At 40.3% G+C, this 27,278-nt stretch overlaps 1 protein-coding gene across 1 annotated transcript in view; it reads left to right on the top strand.

Annotated features, from left to right (window-relative positions):
• The window catches only part of LOC105570308 (netrin-1-like), a 221,080-nt gene that overhangs the window by 153,956 nt on the left and 39,846 nt on the right, over positions 1-27,278 (top strand). The window contains exons 3-4 of the mRNA XM_012027410.1: positions 16,949-17,098; positions 18,801-18,896. Of these exons, the coding sequence (XP_011882800.1) occupies positions 16,949-17,098; positions 18,801-18,896 (246 nt within the window). The remainder of the gene's footprint in view (positions 1-16,948; positions 17,099-18,800; positions 18,897-27,278) is intronic.

The raw sequence follows: 27,278 nt of genomic DNA, 5'->3' as shown, positions 1-27,278 counted from the left end.
TCGCTCGTCGCTCTCGCTCGCCGCTTCGCCCCCCGCCCGTGCCCCCCCCCCCCCCGCGCCCACGTTTTTTTCCACCATGGTGTAGCTTGCCCGCCGCTCCACCTCCCGCTCTCCCATTGATCCCTTTAAACGCCTCCCCAGCCCCTCCTCCCCTCTCCTTCTCCCTCCTCCGCTCAAACGTGTAGCTTTCCTACTCAATAACTATTGTTACTTTGTACCGCAGTACTTTATATTTCTCCTTAGTTTAACCCCATTTGCCACTATTTTCCACGTTGCTACTTTTGCATCTGTCACCCTGTATACCTTACCTTCGTTCCCCCGTGGAGATTAGAATCGCGCTTAAATTCCGCGCGGAAATAGCACGGGCGGTAGTTAAATTTCGCCCGACAAAAAAGAAGTGCCGCTCGTACGCGGCGTTATCGCGAGATCCCGAGACGATCCGCGGCAAAGAGAGAGAGAATCCGCGGAAATTTATATCATGGTGATGATAAGATCTCCAACTCCCCCGCCGTTCCTATTCGCGAGCGGGCCCCCCGCTCCTAATTTCATCTCCACTCGCTAGCGATGAGCATTCGCTCGCTCGCCCGCTCTTTTCTTATCCCCGTCGACGATAAATCCGAAACGACACGTCCACAGACACACCGAAAGGTGGGAATAAACGCTTTGTGGCCGCCGCGCGTCAAGAGCCACCGTGATGCGGCCAGCTTTGATCTCAGAGGTGAGAGTGGAAAAAAAGTCTCGATTCACTTCCAGTGCTTTGACCCGTGCACGTTCTCGATCCCCGTCAATCTATCCGGCTCGCTCCCTCTCTCTTTCTCTCGATCAAAGACGCGCCAAGAAACCCTCGATTTTCTCTTCTCCCTCTTCCCCTAGTGTGAGATAAAAAAAGATGAGGAAGAGAGCCGCGACGCAATGAAGGAACAGCACGAAAAGGAGAATCCTCGAAGAACCCGAACGAAACGACGAGCGGTACGACGGGGGAACTGTTCGATGAATTGACTTTATCGTCGTACAGCCCCGCCAGCCGGGGTGGGGAAGGTTTACTCGAGGGAAATCAGGCTGATAATCCGATTAATAAATTGGTCCGCGTCCATATGCCGCGCATATCGCTCTCGCTGTTCTCCATTTAATTGATCGCCTTCGTTGCACGGTTCATGATTTAACGCTCGCTGAATGTAATGCATCTGCACATTTCACGAGGACTTTGGATGAGTGAGTTGAATTATATCTTTAATCAGTGCACTTTAAAGCAAAACTAGCGAGCCAAACATACGATAAGTATGTTTAATTAATATAGGAAAAAGCAGATTGCTATAAATTGAAATGTTTAAGAGTACAGTGAATGTAACGTAATACTGTGTTTTGACAGAAATAATGCGTGCAATTATAAAAATAATCCTTTCATTGCCGCGGGAGTTATAGTCCGTGCGTCTAATAAACACGTACTTTGAACCCAATGCGTTGGTTTAACTCGATTACAGATTTATTTAAATCTTCGTACTAAACTTGTGTCGCAGCATCGCGTCGCGTACGTCGTTATCATTTTAATAACACGTTAGTCATTCCCCGTCTCGGACATAATTGAGCGCTTACGTATTAAAAACTTTTCACCGGATGGAGGTCGAAGAGATCCTTCTTTTCGTTATTTTCGGCACGTTGAGCACATCAGCGGGACACCGTATATGAGACCGGATGCCGGTGATGCACGGGCAGTTTATCGAAACGGGAAGAGAGGGTGGCGGGAACCTGCGAGACCGTGGAAGGACGTGGGCCGAAAATGACCATCAAAATGGCCCGTGAGCTACCCGCTGCGAGGACAAAACAAGTGGGCGAATTTCGACATGCAAATTTTGCCTCCGGATCCGCCTCGTATGCTCCTCGCTTCGCAACGACGAACAGACGCACGGTGATCGTCGAGCTTTAATCAAAATTCGTTTGCAATCTATGAACGTCTACTGAACTCTATGTGTACGTTGATAAAAAAATATCTTAATTTTTAAAAATATTACTTTACTCAAGAAAATTATTCAATAGGTGGCTCCTAATATCAAACAGTGGATAGTTTTAAATTTAAAAAATTTTACTTTAACTCTATAAAATGTTTACCGAGATATAAGTTTTACAGCGAAGAAAAGTGGATATCTTATTTGACAAAGGCACTGATTTCATTTAATAAATAGTATTCTCTATCTCATGAAATCTTTAGTTGAATATAGAAAACGTAATGATTTAAATTAATTTACTTAATATAATATACAGATTTACTTAAAATATGATTATTTTATTTAAATAGAATGAATATTTACTTCAGTAAAAAAATAATTTTAAGTAATTCTATTTACTTTGTTTATAATAGCATTGTACGAAGAGCAAAACCGACATAGATTGTTGCGTGCCGCAAAGTAAAAGCGAGACTGACGTAACTTTGCGTGGAGACAGCAAAATTTATTGTCTAATATCCTCTCACAAGAATCAATAATTTGACGAATAAATGAAATTTATATACGATATTTATATTAAATATTCAAATATCAAATTAGTTTTTATCCTTAACGTTTATTTTCTGTAAAACAAGCTTAAAAGTAGTTGAGAGCATGTCAATATGGAATGATATTGGATTATCGTTATGTCGAGCAATGATAGCTCATCATTTTTTAATTTAATATGGATATAAAAATGTCATATTTTTCACATATTGAAATCTATTATATCGGAATTCACAGGAATAGCTTTGTCAGCGTGATAATTGTTATCAATTTATAAAATCTATTTTGACGAAAGCTGTTATATCTACGAATAACTCTCCTGACAAAATGGGAAATCCATGAAATATAGTATTCATTGCATATCGGCAACGATATTAATTTATAAAATCTATATTTCACTTTATTTCACTTTATATATTTCACTTATTGTTCATTCATATGTTCAATAAATACATGTTTGTTTGACACCTTGAACTATAATAAATACATTGACTACCGACAACATAAAGTAGAATCGAACTAGAACTTGTAACACATTTTAATTGAAAGATTAGAACGGTTACAACATCACAAAGTATACCAAATGTATGCTGAAAAATATGTGACTGTTTTCTTGAAAAAAAAAGAAATTTAACGCTTTCTACATTTCGGAAACAGCCGTTCGCGATAGCATTACAGTCCACGAGATTACGTTGCATAATTTTATAATGCGCAGACTTCTCGACTTGGCGAGCGACCGGAAACATGTAATAAATCATAACGGTTAAATGAACGTCGCCGGAATAATTGCGTGGAAGCGGAACTCAACTTATCCGCGAGGAGAAAAAAACGAAAAGTCGTTGGCACCGAGTCGAGGGCTCTTGGATCTTCACCGTTTGCATTTACCTTAATTTCCGTGCCGCTCTCAATTTACATCGCCGCGTTGTAATTCTGCTGTGTACAAAGGTGTTTACTCACGGGCAACTTACGTGACACAGAAATACCGCGACTGTCTCCTTCAGTAAAATAATGAAATAATTTTTTGCGTTTATGAAAACTCCGCGCATAATTTTGCTTAAGCGAAACAGGAAGTTTTATCCGACCCCAAAAAAGACAAATTAAGATATTTTTACCCCGGTAAGAATGTAAATGTCAGGTAAAAGTTAATTCTGTTAAAACACAGAAGTGTAAAATTTTGCCAAATTTTATATTATAATTCAGTCGTTGCGTTTTTCAAGCTATATACAATGGTTCTGTAATAATACAATAATACATCGCCACCCATTTAAATTTTTAATAAAATGTAATTTTATGTGTTTTCTATCTTATCTCTCATATATAATAATATGATAGTATATGTGTATTGTCATCATAGTCACATCGTGATCTCATCTTGAGATCAGTGTAGAATGTAAATTCGGCACATGCGCCGGCATTTTGTAATTATGAGCCCCAGACAGCGCGCCGAGCGTGTAATCTGATACCCATTTTCGTTCCATTATAAAATTCTAATTAGTCGCGCGGGATTTATGCCACCTGTAAGAGGACGTCCGTTGTCCATAAAGATTCTTATCTGGCCACCCATCGCCGAATCTGCTGTAACTGGCTTCGAGATACTGGCCACTCGAAAGTCGAAAGCCACGTGATGACGTGCTGCGGTAGAGCTTTTCGTATCGAGGAAGAGGGGTTTCACGTTTTTAATCGGATTATGTCTATCGAATTAAATTCAACGGTTATTTATATCGAGATTACTCCCTCGATAACTCTTTGTTCCTCGAGTCGGATGTCGAAATTTTCCTCACATCGCTCGTTATCCGTTCAAATCTTCAAGTTTACGTTCGTACGCTCGATCCATTCATACATTAGTAATAGATAATACCGTGTAAAATAAGCCGATTAGCGAATAGACGGACCGCGCGAATATAATGGCAATTTATAATAAAATTTGAAAGGTTAATTACAAGTTAAATTTATATATAACCTACAATATATTAAAATTATGCGACGTCGATCTAATAAGGCCACAATTTATTGGATTATTTTTAATAAACGCTGATATGTTTTTTATTAATAAACTAGTTATTAAAAAAATATAAAAATATATATTGCACTTATGCAATATAGAAAGCTAAAAAGATTTCTATTTGGTAATACATGAGACATAAAACGTTTAATGAAATGTAATTTTTTCTAACACTCGTGAGGAGAATGAACAGAGAATGAATAAAGAAGAATTAATGAAGAAGACGGCGAAGAAACCTCTCGAGGTCAGTTTGACCATCCTCGATAATCGGCTTAAGGCGTCTTAACAATTTCACGTAGGTATAGAAATATAAATATGTGTATGCTCTCTCCCTCTCTTTCTCTCTCTCTCTCTCTTGTAAGACTGACCCGATAAGTCGAATTTATGACGCACCAGGGAGAAGCTTCGCCTTCTTCTCGTATTCGGTCTCTCTCTCTCTCTCTTTCTTCCACTTTCTTATACCTTGATTCTTTGGACCATGATAATCTGGATTGACGCAACCGCTCCCTATTCCCGAAATCCAGTCAGTTTCTTTCTCTCACACATTCGCGTATTTAGGCACGATTATGCGAGCTGCGCGGTCTTTTCAGAAGTGCATCGCAATCAGTAAACTTGTACTTTTGAGCGTGAGAAAGAGTGAACTTGATAAATCACGGAGACACTTTATGCGAATTTTATATGCAATGATCTTCGGCCAGAGATCGAAGTCAAGAGTACAAATAAGTATGAGAAACCGAATTTCTTATTATCTATTCACGATATTAAAAAAAGGAAAGAAATTGACTTGTCAGTCTAAGTAATAATCAGTTAATAGTAGGTTATATCTAGTATGTGAAAAATATATACGACAAATATCTAAAACAGAAATGCGAAAGATACTTTTTGTATTTTTCTGAAATTATACTTGAAAAAAATCATATTATCATATTATCGTCAGATTATTGTATAAAGTAATTAAAGTAATGTTAAAAATAGCAATAACTAGTATTGTGAAACCAGCATTAATTTTTGTCTTTAACGGAAGGTCAAAATTTAAGCTAAACTGGCGTGAAAAACGTTCTACGCAATGCAACTTTTCAAAGACCATGTTTCGTGTGCAACGACGTGACGTATCCTGCCAATGGAAAATAAACGAATTGTTAGTTGGCTATTGTTCCGACATGCGTTCCCCCGTAAATACTTTTAGAGGGGCATACCCGGGCATATTTCGCACAAAGTCGGGACACCATCCAGAACACTGCGTTTACCTTTCAATTGCATTTCGCGCTGCGCGATTCTTAAAAGGATACAATCGCCAGTCTACGGTTACTGCGCGTTTGCAATGGATTAATTAAGTGACTCGTGTCACGACACAGAGATGGACTTTGTCATGGAACAGTATGTGGCAGAATGGCAGATGCAATTACATGGATGAAAAGCGTAAGATAAAGAATACAAGAAAAAGCAGACGAAACGCCCGAACAATTTGAAAAGACAAGATAGACATTAATAAAAGCGCGATTGTGCATTTAAAGAAGTCACAATTATTGCACATTCATTAATCAACTTCAATTTAATTGTTGCTATAAATAGATATAATGAAAATTTTCCTGTATTCTCTCGTGCTAATGAGTTTGAAATTTAAAAAGTATTATATTTCTGTTTGAATTGTTTTTGAAAACGATTTATAAAAGAATTATATTTAATATGATTCTTTTATATGAATATTCAATATAAAGCGAGCTCTAAAGTCTAAATGTCTAAGAAGATTTCGAAATAATCCTGAATAGCGCATATAATGAGTTTCTCCTCTAGCTTTATATAGCGCTCGACTCCTAATGCAATCGTAATTAACCGCTTTTCAACCGCCCCTCGCAAGAAAAATACGAGCGTGCATAAGCAAGTGGGCGAGAAGAATATGTCACGTTTCTTTCGGCGAATCTTCTCTCCCCTAGTCCTTAGCGTCGGGACTTTTATGAACATCAACCGCGACGAGAAGCGAAAAATTGTCAAAGGTTGCTTCTGAATTCCATTATGTAAAATGATTATTGGGAATAAAATTAACGTCGAATTTAATTAATTTGACGAAGTGATCGAAATATTGAGAACGCGATTTCTTCAGTGATTTGCACGTTCTATGTAAATTCTTTCATTTCAGCTCAAGGAAAAATACAATTCTATTTTACTATACTATTCCTATTTTATTTAGTAAAAGAAAGTAGGTAAGCGAGAAGGATTTCGACTGTGGGTCTGGATAGCTCATTGTCAGTTAGAAGAGCACTCGCCCAGCAAGCGGCAGATCCCAGGTTCGAATCTTGGTCTAGTCCTAGCCCATTTTTCTCGCCGAAAAATTATTAAGTGGCGCGTCTCAGTGCCTACCTCCCCGAAGATACACCCCGATTTATTACTATCGATATATTACCGCATTCCGCTCCTTCAACGTCTGCACAAACTCATTGGTGGTCTTGTGTAGGAACAGCTTCAGATTTTCTTATCTCATTGTCAGGCAAAGTCAGATTATCGGTCATTTGTCGAGATACTTGAAAAATTGAAAAATATTTACGTACCACTGATAGGGTGGTTTTTTTCCCGACATTGAGGACAAGTCGCGAATCCTTCAAGCCACTCTTTTAAACACTCGGAATGGAAGATGTGTCCACACAACGTGGAAAATATATTTTGGATGATATCAGAATTCTATTTTAGCTCAAGGTAAAGTGCAATTCTATTTTAGTTTCTGTTTTTTTCTCGGTCTTAGGTACCTTTAAAATATTTCAAAAATAAAAAATAAAAGATAAATCATGTCTCACGCACTCATAAACAAACATATTTTATATATATAATATATACGGCAGGTAATTCATCCTAAGAGGCGGAGATTTTTGTCTCTGATTAAATTTTTTTTTTTAATTCGGCACTTATAGCATTTTCTACGGACACTTTACAACTTTAACTTGTCGAAGAAATAAATGCTATTAAATCATAAAAAGAGAAAACCCGACTTCGGTATCGCTTGCCGATACAGTCAATCCCGAAGAACGAAGAGCTGTCGAAAGCAGGTTTGGAATTTCATTATGTAAAACGAGCTTTGGCAGAGCGGCGCCCGCGATCGTTTATACCGATTGGATTTTAATCCGGAGACAGGAATATCGATTATTTCTTTTGCAGCTTCAACGTCGCGAAAAATTTACTTTGTGCGCACGTACAAAATAAGGAATTTCATAAATATCTATTCACGGCATATTTGTCGACATTGTCAACGACTCAATGCATATTTAATGCAAAAAATACTTAATCCCTCACGATAGTCGAAAGGACGAGGGCAGAGGGAAAAACGGAGAGACGAGAGGAAAGAAAGGTATAAATGGGAATGCCAAGGGTAAACTTTCTAACGTCATTGACCACGGCTGATTATTCAGTCTGAGCGTCGCGAGTCAGAGGCACTTCCAGCTGGATTCCGAAGCGCGAGAATCCAGAATGCACACCAACGTACGATCGCTCACGCACCAAGGTCGATCGATCGACGCGACGATAACAGTATCACGAGGAGAGACGGAGGACACCGCTCAAGGTTCTCGAGGTGCCTTCTTCGTGAAAGTGGTGTGTCTGTCGCGATAAGAAGAAACCCTCTCCAAAAGAGGAGCGCGACGATCATTCGTGCTGCCATCGAAGGATTTAATCTGAAGGAGATTATCGCTAAGCGGCGAGCGATCGCGCCGCTTTTACGATTTAAGCTCATAATATAAAGCCGAGCTTCTCTCGCAACTTATCGACTAAATCTCCCGGATGGAAATCTCGAAGGAAGCTGCATAAACCGGCGTTAGTAAACGCACCATCTGAGAACGTCGGCAGATAGGATGATGAGAAGGATAATCTTCAAGAAAAATCTTTACTAGGTTTTACTTTAACCTTGAGACAAGTTTGCCGAAATCGAATTTGTTATATCGCAATAGTTTGTGAGACGTACAATTAATTTGTCGTGAAAAACATCTCTTGTAAATGTACTACGTACTGTGCTTAAGTACAATGATAAATGCCATAGGCAAGTTGTACATCTGCTTTAAAATAATAAGTATACGTCTCTTCTTAAGAGAAGAAGATAATTTACTACAAGTGTGGACATCTTTATATATTCTTTTTTTACAATTAAATTTTGTAAAAGTAATGTCTCGCGCTAAATATGTTTTCTGCAAAGTATATTCTTTTGTATCTTTGTCACTCGCCTAGTTACATTAAAAGTTTAATTACCGCGAGGATTCTTTTTTGTACTTGCAAATCCTTCCTCGTTGCCATTAAATGCCGAGGCATTATCGTATTACTAATGAAAATAAAGAAGAGGAAGCTTAAGCGCGCCGTTTTGGATTCAACAGTACCCCAGGATAACACAGAGGTTCCGCAGGACTAAATCCACAGTCTTGATAGTAGAAGCACGACGGGGCCATTTGCACTTCCGCGAAACGGATTAATCTTGAAGACGCCGTCGAAGGGACCGGTTCACGCTTTCACGACATCAATAGCCTGAATAGGGGAGACCCTGAACCGAGCCGGAAGCGCAAGACGTTACGGCTGATGATGCGACAGAGTGGTATTATGGCAATTGACGACTTCGTGACGTGTTGTACGATTTAACGTCGTATTTCTCCTTTATTTTGCATGAGACCGCAACTTCTATTCTGTTCTATGGAAAATGAAGCTTTCGACAGATGTTTTATATGAAACTCGATATCGTTTGTTTCGATGTGTACTTTATAAATATAAGTTCGTAATCTTATAAGTATGATCTCTCTTAAAATCTTCTGAACCTCGTGTTGAAAATAGAAAAACATTTCTAAAAAGATCTTCGCTCTTGAGAAGTCTGCGATTTGTAAATATAACTAATTACTTAAATGGTATGTTATATTTTCAGAACTTAATTATTTTTTTACGGTTAGTTTTCATGTGTATGATTTTTAAATACAAAATAGATCGAATTAAAATTTGTTTTCTCTCTCTCTTTCTCTCTCTTCCTTTCTGATATTCTCTATCGTAGAACAAATCACGTGAAAGAATGAGATAAGTCTATTATCTGCTAACGGTATAGTTAATTTCTTGGTACCAGGCCACATCTATTTATCGTGGAGATCGCTCAGATGGAACTTCATACGTGGGTGATTGGTATGTCAACGAAAATTTTATCGGTTAAAATAACATCCCTATTATAAGTTGGGGATAGAACCGAGATAACCTTTCCAGCATAGTATTTCCACGAATGCCGGCATGCTAATCGAGAGAAGAGGGAACAAAGAACTGAGAAGCGGAATGACTCGAAGAGCCAGCAAGCTAGCTCACTTACTCGTCTCTCTCAAGCCTCATTTTAGCGAATACTCGTGATCCGAACAGCTTCGTCTCGCTGGATGGCGGCGGGAAAAAATTACATTACGAAAAAGTAGAGATGAAAGAAAACAATTTTATTTTCTCAAAAGTTTTTCGCGAAAAGCTGTGTCTCACGCAAAATTGCGTAAATGCCTGTCGAAAATGCCGATTAATGTCAAACGAGTCTAAAAAATTGGCAAGATCTGGCGCGGTCACGTTAACGGAATAAATGTATTACAATTGGTAGGGTTTAAATTTTTAGATGAATATTCTACCGAAGAAGTTCTTTCTAGACGAGAATTCTTTACGAGAAAAGCATTACTCCAGTAGAAATATTTATAAAACAGTACATACAGAAGATGTCTGTTTGAAAAATTAATTATTACGTTGTATTTAACGATTCGTTATTCATTAAAAAAACGCTCAAAATGCAGCACGCGTGATCTTAGATTCAAACACAAAAAGGTATTAAAAGGTGGCAGAAACGAGCGAGTGCTGTTGTGGAATAGGCAGTACGGTTGACCGCGTGCTGGACATTACTGTATATGTCTCGGCTCGTTACAACAAGTGGTACCATTAGAGATCGCGCAGCGCGATTTCTCTAAAGCGGAATGGCCGTACGGTCGACAGCACGGAAGACGACAGTTGAAGCTAATAGTTTCCAAAATCGACCCGCGCTGCCCTCGACGCGCGGATAAAATGTAAATGGCCGCGAATGTGCCTCGCGCGCTTTCTCCTATCTCTACGGGTGTCTCGGGGAGTCATGTTTATATTAGCTGGCGATAAGTGACACGCCGGTACGCTCGCTTATTTCGCAGGCGTAAATGTGAATTACGGTGCTTCGTCGTGCTTCCTGAGCGCGCGCCTTCGTATTATTCGCGCGCTGACCTTTCGAGAACATATCTGAATACCGGCCCTCCTAGATGCTATCGTAGTTGTACACGCATCGGGAACGAGTCCGATTCTGAGTCCCAAGTTTATTGCGCGACAAAGAGAGAGAGAGAGAGAGAGAGAGAGAGAGAGAGAGAGAGAGAGAGAGAGAGAGAGTCATGCACGAATGATTAAATATGACTATTCGACTGTTTTAATTTTTGAAGAAATATTGGCAACCTTGTGGCAACAAAATGCACAATTTTAGAATAGATGCACGGAAAGACCGGCTAAGGCAAAGATAACTAAAACTAAAATGTTGCCGTATAAATAGCAGGGGCATCTACGTTGTTTTGTGTTGCAACATTCGCTAAGTTTGCTGCACAAAATGCATATAGTTGTCTCCACTACTCATCGTACCAATGTGGGTACGACAACCACAGATATAGCTGTCCCAAATATTGCTATTTATTGGGGTTGTGCCAACCCTAATTAGGCATGTGGTAACCATATCGGTCTCTCCGTGTGCTATTGAAGATATGACATCGTTACTCGATGCCGTGTAAGAGGATGTATCTAAATAATCCTTTAAGAAACTGCAAACTGTAATTATTATATGGAAACTTTTTCGACACTTCTACAATAATACCAATCGTTATTCACGACAAATGTGTCGACGGTGCGCACAATAGCGTGCCAGCGAACAAGAGCACAGTTTAAGTTGACAAGCAATTGCGAGCATATAGACGTGCTCTTAATCCTGGATTAGATCCCGCGTGAAAATGGCGCGACCGGCTCGGCTTCTAACGCCACGCCGACGCGATAATCCGACAATTCTTGTTTCGGATTCTGGCGATCGGGTTAACGGGTAGAATATTCACTAGAATAGAGCAACGTGCCTCTAGAATAGCTGTCTAAAGATAGGGAGAGATCTATTGTGTACGCGGACCTCATGGTCTCTCCCTTCGCTTAATGGATTCAACGCAGCCGTGCGCACACGCAGTGTCTTCTCCAGCTTAGATCCCACCAATGAGCGAAAGATAGGAGACAAACGAATTGGCTTCTTAGCGTTATAAGAACTGAAGATATATGCCACGCGATGGCGAATGAGATACGAGACACTTGCGTGCCAGTGAAGGGTCGCCGAGGGACATCGTAGTCATTACCATTGATGTAAGTTCTACATACGGAATGTCTCACAACAAGTACTTTTATGTCGTACTTTTTCGTGTAATTTAAGCCGTTTCATTCTGAATCACGGAAACTGTACCAGATGAAATGCGCCAATAAATTATGGAAAATGAACTTTTCAGAAAATATGTAGAGGAAAGTCCTCTATTGCGAGATAGGATTCTAATATGAGATAGCAGGTTTTCAACGTGCAAATTCGAACAGAAATCTTTTTTCGCAACGATTACACGATCTAACAATCAACTTTCCGCTAAACAGATTTCGCACCAAGGACAATAAATCCGTGGTGGAATCAACAGATGATGCCAATTAATTTTGAAACTCCGCTATCCCATATTAGAAGCCTATCTAACGATAAGAGACTTTCCTCTGTGCTTTATATGTACGAGAAAAATTGAAATACTATATTTCTTATTTTCCCTTTTCCCTGCTGCCGTTCCTATTCCGTTAAAAATCACTACTAAGTCCATGTAAATCCGTGTAACATTAGCTGCTTTTCAGATCGCGTGCAAGAAGTACCTCTCGGATATAGTCTCTTGCGTAATTTGTTGCGTAACAAGATAATAAGCTACTAAAAAAGTTAGTTGACGACCCCATTTAACGAGTATTATATTTAATCGGCCAACTTTCGAACAACCTTCATGTGATCGTCGTATGTTTATTCTTAGAAGTACGAAGATTGCTCAAGGCTTTTCTTTAATACAGAAATCGCAAATTACTGAAGGTATTTGCTTTGCGGCACATTACAATCTACAATGAGATTATTAAATTTATGCATTTATTTATTTTTGCATATATTTAATTATTAAAAGGTGTATATTGTAAGGATGTCTAAATGACATAACAGTTTATTTAATGTAACTGCAGTAAAGTTTACATTCTACTCTCAGCCATGGACTCTTATTCCGTAAGCATTTCTTTTCAACTTAGCTGCAAACAAAATGTCAGGTAATAATATTGAAATCTGAACAATTCTCAAAGCTGTCTACAACGTAGTTATAGTACGGTTCATACACTGAAAAAAATTTCTGGTTGAATATGGACGAATCAGATAATTCCTTTAGGATTTACCAGAATTCCTTTAGGATTTACCAGAATTTCTGTAGGATTACAGGAATTCTGGTAAATCCTAAAGGAATTCTGGTAAATCCTAAAGGAATTCTGGTAAATCCTAAAGGAATTATCTGATTCGTCCATATTCAACCAGAAATTTTTTTCAGTGTACGTATAACACGGTAAAAGTGGTAACTGGACAAATTTTTGGATAAAATACCTTCGCAACGCGCAATACCGTTGCGATAACGGTGACGATCGATTTTAATATCCACGAATCCTAGCTCGAATAATTTCCACGCGATATCGTGACGCGCGATTGCTTTCAACTCCGACGTCTCCCGGCGAGAGTTGCATAACGAATTTATAGGTAACGAAAGGGCCGGTAACGAGGGAACAAACGACTCCTTGTCTCCGGAGACAAGTCGCACGGATACGAAACAACCGTTACGGCGATTTAGGTGTCGAAAGTCGAACGTCGTTTCCAACGTCGGCCGGAGACGGCCGGCAATTCATATCCCCGGCGGCGGGGATGCCGTCGCGACGAAGAAACGCAGTAATCCTTGAACCACGCCGCCGTGATGCCTCTAATCACTGTTTATGACATTTCTAATGACAACGCCGCGTGACCAATAAACCGTGTCGTGACCCCCCCCCGTGACACACGTCCGCGGAATTGCAATCTGCACCGCCGATCGAACTGGCTCGCACACGTTCGCGGTTGATTAAGCCATTCGTCGCGCAATCCAAGTTAAATGGTGCTAAATGATAAAATCTGACAGATAACGAGAAAATTAATTGCTTCGATACTAAGACATTTTTGCAAAATTTCTACAACATATATTATAGATGTGGGATTGTAAATTTGCGTGAAAGATTTTTCCCTTCCTGCCATAACGAGCTGGAAAACATTTTTATTTCTCCTAGATCAGTTTAAATGACTCGCAGTAGCTTTCCGTAATTTAATTCATTTTAAAAATTGTAATATCTTTTAGTGTATTAAAAAACCAGTAGTATATGTATAAGACATAAGACTGTTATCATGTTGAGTTCACTGCGATAACAAATAACTACATAAGACACGCGAGCCTGTACGAAATATTGGCGAGTGAAACGCTAATGTAGTTAAACTATGTGGTCGCAGCAATAAAATTTTTATTGGGTGACTGTATTTTTATTGCGCGCTATATGAATCTATTCAGCCGGCACGCTCAGGCACGATCGACCAACGATTCGCGTGGATGTGCGAGCCGACGACAGTGTCGACGATTAAGAATTATGTGAATCGTCTCCCCGTTAATTTTCGTGGGCCGTCCCGCGAAGCAGATGGTAATTTATGCCGACAACGCAAATTTAAACGAGGCGTTGCCTCGTACGCCACACGCGATAGAATTAGCTCGCAGCGAGAGAGTTGCGAAAGAAGATAGGGATCAAAACTTTGTTCTATGGCTACTCATCAGCTCTGGGAAACAGCGAGTGTCTCGTTTAATTAATACGCTCTGGCTTTAATCGGCGAATCTCGGCGTAAGATAATTAATTGCATCATGAATCATGATTCTGTCATAAAGTGAATAGACTTCAAAAGCGGCCAATCTCGAACTCTCGTTGAAACGAATCGTTGCAATATGCAAAATGAACAGGATATGTCGCACGAAATGTGCCGTTTGAATTTAATTGTTGCTCCAACAAACCCTTTTCCCCCAAAAATGCCCGAAAATAGTTTAAATTCGCGGACGTGTTTATTTTACTGTTAACTCGTCATATATCTCGTGTATTAAATTATGAGATTTATTTTGCACACATTGCTGTTAATTTCAGCCCTTCGTGCGCGATATAAGTTTTTTATTCACTCTGTATTATCAACACGATGTAATTTACGAAAGGGATACATGATTACAATTGATTACACATGGTTGTCGTAAATCAGGCGGGTTATTATTTTGCGACGAGCGTAATTTTGTTGCAATTATTGGTGGTAAATTGCGGTCGGCAACGCACGACTCTCGAGAGACAGAATATTAATGCTCATAATTATGATAACTTGTACCCGTGATTCTACCGTTGATTTTTTTTATTTTCACAAGTTATTTGCGTTTTATGATTTACACGGGAAAAACACGTACAGAAGGTGTCATTCCTGTGGCACTCGGGTAACACCTGTTATCGTCATACCGTAACAGTAAATCAATTTTATTTATTACTCCCCTGCAATTTTCGAGATATTAACTGTTACGTTTAAAGTATAACTGTACCACCAACGGCGTCGACCCCGATTTTCGATAAGTGTAATATCAATTAAAGAGAAACCCACAACCTTCGTTTACTGAAAAAGTGAATACTCGAGGAAACCGTATTGTTGTTCGTGTGCCTAGGTAAAGTATCCGGTATAACGAAACGTGTATTTATTAGCTTTTCTCTTCAGCACCAAGAAAACCTTTCTCATCAACCAGTTCTCAAGGGAGGTTTAAGCTTTCTCTAAAGTATGCCTTGATGGCGACGCATTCATCGAGGCGCGTCTGATTGATTTTATAAATCCTCCGAAATGACCTACGAAGATTCTCCCCGTCCCACGTGTGGCAATCGCGAAGGGCTCTTTAATATCTCGCACGCGCATACCTTACGCAAGATTAGGCCGCATAAAATTAGGATAAGGCTGGAATGCATTCAATGTAGTCCCCCCTCTTTCATTTACGATACATAACACGTGCGTATAGCGTGTTCCATCTTAATCAAATTGAGATTCTTCAAATATCTTAAAATTACCTTCTGTCCCAAAAATTTTTTACGTACCATCATCTTCTACAGCTTTTCAGTTTTGTAGCATTTTGTAATCAATTCTCAAATTAAAATTCTGCGCGCAAGTTAGTTAATTTGATGAAAAAATAAGATTTCTATATCTGTCAATATCTATTTATATTCTGAAGTTCCTGAAATATCTTCTATTTTCAGTTATTTATAATTAGAATCTATTTTTTCTCATTCTTCTCGATAGTTTCGTTATGGAAAAAATGTTAAATCAATTAAGAAATTCGTCGCTGAAACCTGATCCGATAAAAATGGGACACGCTGTGCCGATTATTCTTATTTCATGCAAGATGCTTCTGGAGTATGCACTTCTCGATATTTTATTTTCCGATATAATGAGCTTTTCATTTAAATGAGATGCAGACGTAAATGCTCTCGAATATAAAATCTCGATAATATACTTAAACGATTTGATTTTAAATGCATTAAAATCTCAAACGTGAATTCGAAAAATCAGTCTTTTAAATTGTATAATTAATCTCGCCCAAAAATTTCGCTCACTTTCAATTTGCCGATAATCGCGCGCGTTTCCGCCGCATTAGTATACACCTCATGTCCCGCTCGTGGGAATGAACCGCTTTTATCCCGCGCAAGATCTTCCGTTTATCGAGGCTGCAGCCAATGGCCAAGGTCCTTTTATAGGCGCCATGTAAAGTCCGCGCTTTATCTTAATTTCAGGTAGCGGATCGTCACGCCTGTTTGGCTATCTCCATCATTTTCCGGGTCGCCTATCTGCGTTGTTTCTTAATAGAATGCGCGTATCTCGAAGGCGCGGTACAGCATAACGAGATATGCAGTCGACAGTAAATTCGAGCACTAATGCGAACGGGTTGACGCGAGCGGATCTGACACGGCCAACTTGATTAAGGCTCTCTTTCACCCTCGTCTCCAGTTATGCTTCGACGTGAAATTTTCCCCAATAATTAATTAGTCGTGCCATTTATACCACACGTCGCTAAATTACCACACGCCATTTTCCCGAATGTCAGTAATTCAAAGGGAATACAAATATTCGTTGTTGCAAGAGTGACAAGGGAATAAATTTTGTAAACGGATTCTAAAAAACGGTTAAATTCTGTAACAGATACCAAAAGTAATATACAACAAAATGAAAAAGTTATATTAATAAACATAGTCCTTAGCGTTCACTTTTGAGTGTTGTCAAGAAATCTATCTTGATCAAATTAACTAGCTAGCCCGTTTGTTACAGCGTGTGACTGCCATCCGATCGGGGCTTCTGGAAAGACCTGTAACCAGAGCAGCGGCCAGTGTCCCTGCAAAGACGGCGTAACCGGTATTACTTGCAACAGATGCGCCAGGGGCTACCAACAGAGCAGATCGCATATTGCGCCTTGCATCAGTAAGTACACGCCCACGCGTGCGTTCACCGTGCTTGATACCCGGTTTCATTGCGTTTATCTTTTATTTCGATTTCGTTTCCGCCGGCGCTCGTCACTCCCCTCGGGCCGAGCTTGTTTCGTGCGAGCTACGTCAAGCGTGCCGGTGCAACGAGGAAGATAGTATTCCGACTACGGATAATGGGAGAAATTCTGTGTCTTCCCGTAAGACGACGTTGCGATACGGTTAGATAAATTTTGAGAAGCTAGTCGCTCAAAAAGAGTGGAAGAGCTTCGTAGAAATTTCTTGCAGTTACATCTCTTGGGAGCGTCTAAACTCTCGCAATTGTTCAGACGTAACGCTTTGAAGTAGATTCAGAACGCTCGAAACTTACTGGGAATTCCAAGTATAAATTATCACGGTGGAATGAAAAAGTGAAAAAGATATCACGAATCTTTCCCTGCGATTTATCGTTATATACTCGCGTACACGGCACGATACAAAAACCGCACAATGTTGTTTGACCAGAAAGAAAGTGCAAAAAGTCTATCGCCAAGCGGACTTCGCGTTCGATCTTTTAGCCCGCTACCAGGGTGGCGAGAAGATCGAGCAAAAAAAAGGCACCGGATCCGCTCGACCACACCCGTACTGCCCTCGAGAATGATCGATCGATCGATCGGCAGGAACACGCGACCATCTCGACGCCGGATCTCCTCGCGCTTGTCCAATTAGGCGAAATTTGCGAAAACGTGCGCGCGACCATCGGACCCACCCTCCCGCTTCCATCGCAACGGGCGGCTTTTAGTTTCAAATCGAGTTTCAATCAAGAACGAATGTTCGTGTCACGAAAGATTACATCGTTGCCCATCTCTGAGTATCAGGAAGACGCGGCGCTTAGCGAATCTTATCGTGCATAGAAGACTCGCAGGCGGCGTGATAAACGTATAGAACGGATAAAAGTAATACCATCGTGCGGTTGTACCTCGAGCAATGCACTCAGGTTTCGCGGTGCACATTATCTCAGATCAAAAATATCACAAAATACGTTTGTTTTTAAATGTTGTGGGGAAAAAAACACTGAAAATAGCGTTCCTACACTGACAGAAGAAAATGGTTGCAGTTACCGCAATCTCTTTTAGGAGCCGATCACATTTTTATAATTTTTCCAACTACGTAAGTTGACCTAACAATGTATTGTAGTTCTCATAGACACAATATTGGTCCATGCAACTTATGATACGGTTGTCACAAACCAAAACGAGCTTTTAATTTGGTAAGGTGTACTGTAAATGTTGCACTGCCACAAGTACACTAACCACTAGTTTACTATTCATTCACCTGGATATTTTAACAGAATAATAGTTAAAAGCTTATATTTTATAGTAAATTGTTTTAATAGTTGGCATCGCTGTGTCTATATGGTTGCTATTACTAATATTATAGCGACAATTACTATAAAAATGATATTCCTGGCTATAATTATTTTACTATGCAATTATAGTTTCAAATACTACACACTTTTCTGCCAGTGTAAGATTTCAAATGTGTTTGTTAATGATTTACATATTTCCGAGAAAATCGGAGAATGGATATTTTTCGCAATCTCTGTGCGAGAGAGAAACAATTATCGACCCGAGCGCGAAGTTCTTGGCGCGGACACCTGCAGGATTAACTCGAGCCTTCCATCCAGGCCCGTTCTTCTCATTTATCTCGTATTCTTGCAGAGATACCCAGGGTCGTGCAGACGCAGGGCACGGCTGGCGAGGAGAGCGGCGAGCATGAGGACGACGACGACGAGCGCGGATACGACGGACGAGCTGGTAAGTAAGTGCAAAGTAAACTCGAAGGTGCGTATACGCTGAGCAAATGAACAACGAGCGAACAGCGATCGCGAATCGTCAGACGTTCGTATTCCTGTTCATTTGTTCGCGCGTTTTCGCTCAAGTTGGCACCGAGGCCTTCGGCTAGATTCCTCGCGTACTCTTCTTCAATTATACCTGACTTCGTAAGAGACAACTGCCGATTATTGCATTTCTTAAGTTTTAATTAAACTGTTAACTTGATTACTAATTAACTATCCCTAGTAGCACAGTGCATTGGCTAAACATTGGTCCAACGTTTAGAGATGCATTAGCCGATATGTTAAAAGAACTCAAAATGATATTCAATTTTTATATGACACACATAAAGTGTCAAGTTATTACGTTAACATAAATATAACACATAAAAATGTTACAAAAATCGCATATCTGTTTTATGTTAATTTTACATTGAAATAACAATCAAGTCTTGGTAACGCAAGAAAATTTTAACATTTCAACACACGACTTTTTACTGTGTATATTGTGCTACTAGGTGTATACCTCACAGAGCGAAAACTGTAAAAATATTCTTTCAGACAAATGCGCTTTGCAAAGTAACTTTCGTTACAGCTTTTCATGAATCTCGGATAATGGGATTTTCTGAAGGATATATTAAATACATTGTAACTGCATTAGAGGCGCGTACATGTGTTAGAACTAACGTCTGTTATGTATATCTCGAACTTTAACCGCAATAATCCGCCTTTGCTTCGTTGAGTACGTTCGTTCAGTGTATATGCACTTCCACACGCGACTGTATTTCGCTCAATTTCTTTGCGTTTAACTTCCCCTCGACCGAACTACTTGATATTCCGAGCGTTACGCTGCGACGCCGCGTCGAAGTCTCCGCTGACACACTGGGCGACGTAAAAATCACTGGCGAACGATGAGACGTAAGAAGATAAGATGGATGGGTGGGAAAAGAAGAAGACAGAAAGGGAAGGAGGAATAACATCTCGAGAGGCGAGCGATGTTAGCGTAGGCCGGTATTCTAATGTCACGTATTCAGCGCTAAATGTCCCTGTCCGATTCCGAGTTACATTTGTCTTGTACGATGATTTAATATAAACGTGAGACGCGAGTCAAGCAGCTACGCTTAGCGTTTATAAGATAAATACGGGCGCAATGATCTCCCAAGTAATTTGTGACAGTATCGCGAATCTCTTGCTGTTGAAACGATATTGGGAGAGCGCTATTTCGAGGAAACAGACCGTAAAGAAAGTATACTGCGATATCAAGATGTTCTAAAATCAATTCGCGTAAACTTGTCAAGATAAGTACACGAAATTTATACCTTCCGCGATTGGGAAGTATTACAAATAATTAATTAATAGCGAGAGGGTTTGTTAAAAGTGTTAAAAATCTGCGCTGCCAACAGATACTCTTCACACGTGATCCACGTTCTTATCGCATTAGTATTTTATATTTATATTTTAGGATTGTAGGAATTTACGAAATAAATACTACTCTATCTACAAAAACGTGAAAAACTAAAAAACAAGTGCGTGTTCATAAAACGCATTCTACAATATTTTATTCCTATCAGAAAAATCTGCAAAAATGCAAACGAAAAATCTGCATAAAAAACAAGCTAGGAAAAATCTATAAAAAATTTTTACCAATAGAGAAACGGGTCTCTTTCTATCAAGTTTCTCGCTTATCTCATTTAGAAGCATTAATGTCAAAAGTACGCGTTGATACGTTAAAGCGAGGAGGGAGCTTCTATTTTGTGTTTAAACTGCACCTTCCTAAGAACTCGTCGCCGAAAAGATTTGGAAATTTATCTTGGAAATTCGAGTTTGTGTAATGAGAAACTGCCGAGCTTTCAGGACGCACTGCGTACGCGAGCGAGCAGACTTTGGCGCGGGTCTGAGTCTGCGCGCGATCGCGTTATTATTTCCGCAAATTTAACGGGGATCAGGGTGGAAGGAAGTCGATCTGGATACGAGCTCCGTCGCCACGTGGTAGAACGGAATGCGGGCGCTATATTAATTTAAGCAGACAGAGCCGGTGAACGAGCGAGAAGGAGAAAGAGGGTCGGAACGTCTAGCCGCTCGGTCGCAGACTCTCAGCCACCCCTAATGGCTTAATTAAAACTACCCTCGCTTGCGGCTCGCCCGTTTACCCCGGCATTTTCACTCGCGTAGACGATACGCGATTTTCACGGCGCGGGCTCTTAGTCGCTCGGGCAAGATGAGCGAATCCTCTTACTTTAACTTAAGACGTCGATGCATCTCGATAAATTTCAGCTTTTGGACACCCGTGATATTTTCTCAAATAGTGAGACCGTACGGGGGCAAAACTGGGGACGGGATTCATTAAATTTCGCACCGAGAAGTGCAAACGAGATGCACTTTACTCGGGCCTCGAGACAACGTATATCTTAATTCCAAGCAACTTATTTTCGCGACGTAAACTGGCAGTATTATTTTTTAACAGAAAGCTTACATTTTAATCTACATATATGCGCGTGAAAATATTCTGCTCGGAGATGTCTAATTTATACAATTAAAGATTGCATAAAAACTGATAAACCTAACAATTTATTGCAAGCGATAAATTCTGTTCAAATGTTATGAGAAGCCTTGCTCGGGAAAATGTTTAAAAAGTATTAAGAGATACATAACGTTTGAGGAGAAGGAAAGATTAAGCACTAGATGCCGCCGATGTACACTAATGTAATTACTGACCTGGAACTTTAACGAGAAAGCTTAATCTTCTAATTTAGTGTCGTCCTCATCTGACACTGTCTTAGAGACAATGCAGAGAGACGTTGCAGAGAGTATCTTCCGATTTTACGTAGAAAAATGGTTTCTTCCTGCGCTTAAAACTAGTTTAATTTGCATGCAAATTGGTTCCTTGTGTCACTGATTACAACTCCGAGGTAAAAATGTAGAATTTGAAATAGCACACTTTAAGGTACCTAAATAGTAAAAATTGTAGCATACATAATTAATTTTCTTCATTTAATTATTCTGGATTATTAGCCCAAATTAGATCAAACAATCATATTTATTAATTTATTTATAATTTCACAAGTGCAATCGGCATGCAAATTGTCTTTATTTTCTTTATATATATTTTATAGAGCCTTTTGCATTTTGTAATTGCGTTAAATTTGTCGTTGACAGAAATATTTCAGTATTCGCATTCACCCTCCTTCAGTGTCGCGATTACTCGATACTGAATATCGCATACGTTGCGACAAAAATTCGACTAAACAGAATTTCGCTCGGCAACGCCCGTTGCAACAATCAGATAAGATGTTGATTTTAAACTTGTAAAACTGTACTGACACAATGCGTCTCGCGTTCGCGACGGACCCCGATCGATTTTTCCAGGTTGAAAACTGACGGCATGAAAAGCGAGAGGCTCACGTAGTTGTCGTGCCCCCTCGAGTTCTCTCGTTGCATCGAATGCACGCGTTTCTACCCACGCGTGCTCCATATGCAGAGCGCAGATTACGTCCCGACGCTCTCTGCATTTCGAGTGAAATATCGACGCGCGAAGAGGAGTATCGCGATCGAGTTTGCACCTGGGGCCAGATACACCCCGCGGACGGTATGATACTAATTATCGGGCATTGCGATCGCCGAGAAAACGTTTCTCGTCTTACTGTGTACTTCGGACCGAAGATAAAAGTGTTTGATACAATTGGGAGTTTACACGACGATCATTTGTCTCTTCGCCGTGAAGGAAATGAATTTTTTCAAGGTAGGTAAGGGACAGTCTCTATTATGAGATAGCCTCTATTACGAGATAGAATTTTAATATGAGATAGTAGGTTTTCAACGTCCAAATTCAATCGCAAGTCTTTTCCCGCAACGATTACACGATCTAACAATCAATTTTCCACCAAACCGATTTCACTCCAAGGGCAATAAATTAATGGCGGAAACCAACAGATGATGCCTAATGTATATAGGCAACAGCCTATCAATTTAACAGAAAGTCCGCTATCTCATATTAGGAGTTTAGCTCATACTAGGGGACTCCTCTAGTGCTCGTATATAAACTCCATCTTCTGGGTTCAAGGATTAAACAAACGACGTTGTAAGATATTATAGTAATTCGCAAGGAGTTCTTTTCAATGTTTTATTATTTACACACTGTTACTCGAGCTACGCTACGTGCTTATTTCCTGCTGATTCTGAAATATTCGGTGATCGAAACCGCTACATATTGGGGGAGGAATTATCGCGCGCTCCGATTTTGTTCGCGCTCGGTTTTTCGCTATCGCGTTTCTTTACGCGGCGCATAGAAGTCTCGCCGCCTACGCGCGTAATTCCGCTTGTAGATTACGCGGCGACGTCACCTACTCCGCTCGCGCAGGAGTGAAATATCGACGCGAGAAGGCAAGTAGTATCGTAATCGAATTTACACCTGGCGAGTGTCGCGCCGAGTGGCACCGTCGCTGTAAATTCTTGCGGGGAAACTGCCGCGGGAACGGCCCGCGTAAATTATCTGCCATAATAGGCCTCCTGGAAACACCCCTCTCGCAGCCTCTCCTCCTCGCGCCCGCGAAATCACCATCTCGGCCTCTGCATCTCGATAATGTCGCGATAAGTCGCCGCAAGTCAACGTTCTTGTATAGCGGTTGTCTCGGACAACGCAAGGACAGACAACTCGGAAAACGATCATCATTTTGATCGATGAAGGAACTTTGTCACACAGACATTTGACATCGCGAATTAACGTAATTGGCTTGTTCTGTCTTGAACCCATTTTTCAATATGTCGTTATACACTGGAAAAAAACTTTCGCTACCGTAGCTAATCAAGGTTTGCTAAAAATTCTTCGCTGCTATAATTATAAACTTCGAATGTTTTGCTGTCGCACCTAATACAATAGACACAGTATAACAAAATATTTAGAAATGTCATGCAATTTTTGAGCAGTTACTAGACAGTTGCATTAACTTTTGTCTAGTAACTGAGAAGTAAAGCTACTTGAAATCCCAATCAAGGTGCAATGTTTTTCTTACAGTTACTGCACATAAAAGATGCGCAAAATTTGCACCCAGTCACTCAACAAGAACAAAACAATACGTATTTTGATAAATAATGATCTATTAATACTAGACAAATAACCGGGCAAATGTCTAAGCAAACTGCATATATTCTTACGAGGAAAACTGCTTCAACCCTGATAAATAAAATTCTATCAAATTCTTGTCAATTTTCTATGCAGTATTGTTAGAACTAATGAGAATGCAGTAATACTGAACAGTAGCTGGAAGGGTGTCTAGAGAAACTGTATACATTTTTACCAAGATTACAACTAAATATTAGCTATCCATATTTTACAACTAAAATTTAGTTACCACAGGCAGTTTTTAGCTACGGCAGCTACATGTTTTTTTTTCGTGCACCTAACATTTCAAATGACGTTTACATTCTGATAGAAATTTAATTTTTGACTTAATTGTCAGAATATTTTAAGTGGACAATAAAAAGGATACAACGGAAAATAATTTCGAATCGGACTTTTGCTAATGAAAAATAAAGTTTTTCGTCAAATTTTTCTGATGGCTAAGGGAATAATCATCCGGTAGATTCGGGGACATTCTGTGTAACGAGCAGATTTCAGATTAAAACGCGTCGGCTAGCAGAGTTTTAAACGCCGGATCGAACCGGTATCAGTCGACTTACGCTTATATCCGTTTGTATCTCAAAGAAACGAACGATCAAGATTAAGCCGACTCTTGATTTTCACGTCTTCGAAATTTCATTAGGACGAAGTCCCGCCGATCACGCTTCACGTCCGCTCTCGTCGCGTGCAGGTTTCAGACTTCATTACCGGTTTCATTCTCGTGTACTTTTTCCCTCGTTACTTCGCCCGAGACGGCAAAGCGAGACCGACTTGTCTTTTTATTTTTCAATTCCTGCTACTTTAACTTCGCAATTTAGCGCAGTTCGATCTACTGGGAATCTGTATGTAGTGCTACATAACTATCTTATATTATATTATCTCAGTATCGCAGCAAGTCGGCGAGCGTAGAAAGAGAGATAAGGGAATATCGGAAAAGATCGAAACTTGTGCCCGACTTGTAAAACTCTCCCTCGATATCCGCGAAAATGATATTATTATATAATGATTGTACAATACAACGTGATACACGTATAATTGCATATTCAAACGTACGATTTAGAGCATAGTAAAAAACTTAATTAAAAAATATCATATGGACGGTATTCAAAGAAAAACTTCAATTATATTTCAATCGCTCGATATATCATTGAGTAGCTTTGCAATTTGTTATTTTTACGCGTGCGTTCTTATCATCGACCAATTAAAATCCAACATTTTCAAGTAAAAAGCGCACGAGAATTAACTTTCTGACATAAATGTCATATAGAACGTGTAACTTCGAAATGAAAATGCTATTCGGATATCTTCTGTTCGTATCTTAATCGGCTTCTTCGTTATATTCAATATTAAAGGCTGGAAAACGAGCGGAAGGGACGAGTTGCGTTAATGAACCAACTATACTTTCACAAATAACAAAAAAAAAGACCAGTTGTAGGTTGAGAGAAAAATCCTATAGCTAGGCACGTTTGCCGGCGACGCTGATCGGCGACGCTGATCGGCGAATGGGCCGTAGGTGTGTTCCAGGCTTAACGTCTACATATTGTTACAATAAGGGCGAGCCTAGTATCGCCGGGAAGGTCCACTTGACGCGATCCACCCACGTGGGCCCGCAAATCGCGCGGCCCGCCGCGAACCAACGTGATCGTCCTCGGATACGTGGCCGGCTCGTTACCGGGGCCCCCGATCTCCTCCGGGGCCTTCCGCCGCCGCGGGGACGGACCCGCGCGATCTCACGTGTCCGCCCCCGCCGTTATTCATAAGCAGCGCGGTAATTACGACCAACTGGTAGCCCTCGGCTACCTTACCCCCGTGTTCCTTGTCGAAGGCGGCCCACACCCCTCGGGTTCGCGTATTATCGCGCGGTAACGTAAGCGCGCATATCCGGCGTACGCATTCCGCGTCACGGATCGCATCTATATGTTAATGCTCCGCAACCGAGCGCGCGTCGTAATTCTCGCGAAGCGCAGCGCAGCGCAACGCACCCACGCGTGTGCGCATCGCGCGCGTCCCTCGCGAGAGTCTCGCGAAAAAAAAAAACGCGAATCGATCCGACTTTGACGTATGATATCGGCGATCTCTATGAGGGCCTGCGTCCACGATGCTTAGAGCTTGGTCCAAGTTCCAGCACCGTAGACACAGGCCTTAAGATCTCAGAACTACTGAAAGATGAAAAAATCATTTAGATTCGTTACATGAATCTTGCGTCGAAAACGTATAATCTCGTGTATCGGCGGAGATACTCGAAATAAAGTGTCGTATTTTGGGACATGGGTCATTCATATTTTGACTAAAGATAAACTGAGATTGCACCGAGTCAATTGTAAGAAGTGGAACGATTCTCGTGAAGCTCGATCAATCGTACGTGTATTGTGGAACACGCCACGATATTACCATAAATATACGCCTGTTATAAATAGATCGCGCGTTACTAATAAATCTTTGTTTCAATATTTGTACATATGTGATGTAATTTTTATAGAGATCCACCGTTACAATGAAATATAATAATTTACGCACCTCGTGGTTGTCGCGCTGGCACCCGACGTTTCCCAAGCCTTCTCCTATTTGCGGATGCTGTTGTTGCACTCGTACACAACACAACACTCGCGAAAACGTGATCAATTACGATGCAATGTTCGTCAGGATAATCGTACTGCACTCCCGATGCTAATCGCGCGCGACACGCACTTCACTATTGTTCATTGTGATGGAATCTCCATCGAATCGCGATCGCGAAAATGACGGAGAAAAAAAAATACGAGATTCGACACTCGCGAATTGCGCCAATAATTCAGCAAAATTTCGGCGAGGATTTTTAACAAATTGTAAATAATGTCGAATTTCACACGTTACGCGATTGCTATCAAATTACCAAAACGCGGATTTAATTACGACTATTATTTATAAATTAATAAAATATCACGACGATATTCTCAGAGTTGTCCCGTTTATGAACGAAAAATTCGAAAATAATGGTCATAATCGCCCGAAAATACACAATCGAAATTCAATATCACACACGCAATCTATCTCAAATACGTAAATCCAATTAAATGCGTACTGTTAACCTTTAATTACTCGCGCTGCTTCACAACAAAACAATTATTTTATCGCACTGCACGACGTAAGAGAAAACAGATTTAAAAGAAATTAATATAAATTAAGTGATACCGAGTTCATAGAGATCTTTCTTCAAACACGATCACCACGGATAATTAATACAAATTCAAAAAGTAAGTAGGGTCTGGC

This window comes from Vollenhovia emeryi, unplaced genomic scaffold (genome assembly GCF_000949405.1).
Source record: "Vollenhovia emeryi isolate VEMERY1.0 unplaced genomic scaffold, V.emery_V1.0 DF939121.1, whole genome shotgun sequence".
In the NCBI taxonomy this organism is placed as follows: domain Eukaryota; kingdom Metazoa; phylum Arthropoda; class Insecta; order Hymenoptera; family Formicidae; genus Vollenhovia; species Vollenhovia emeryi.
Note: the sequence above shows the minus strand (reverse complement) of the source record. Positions and strands in the feature narration are given on the sequence as shown.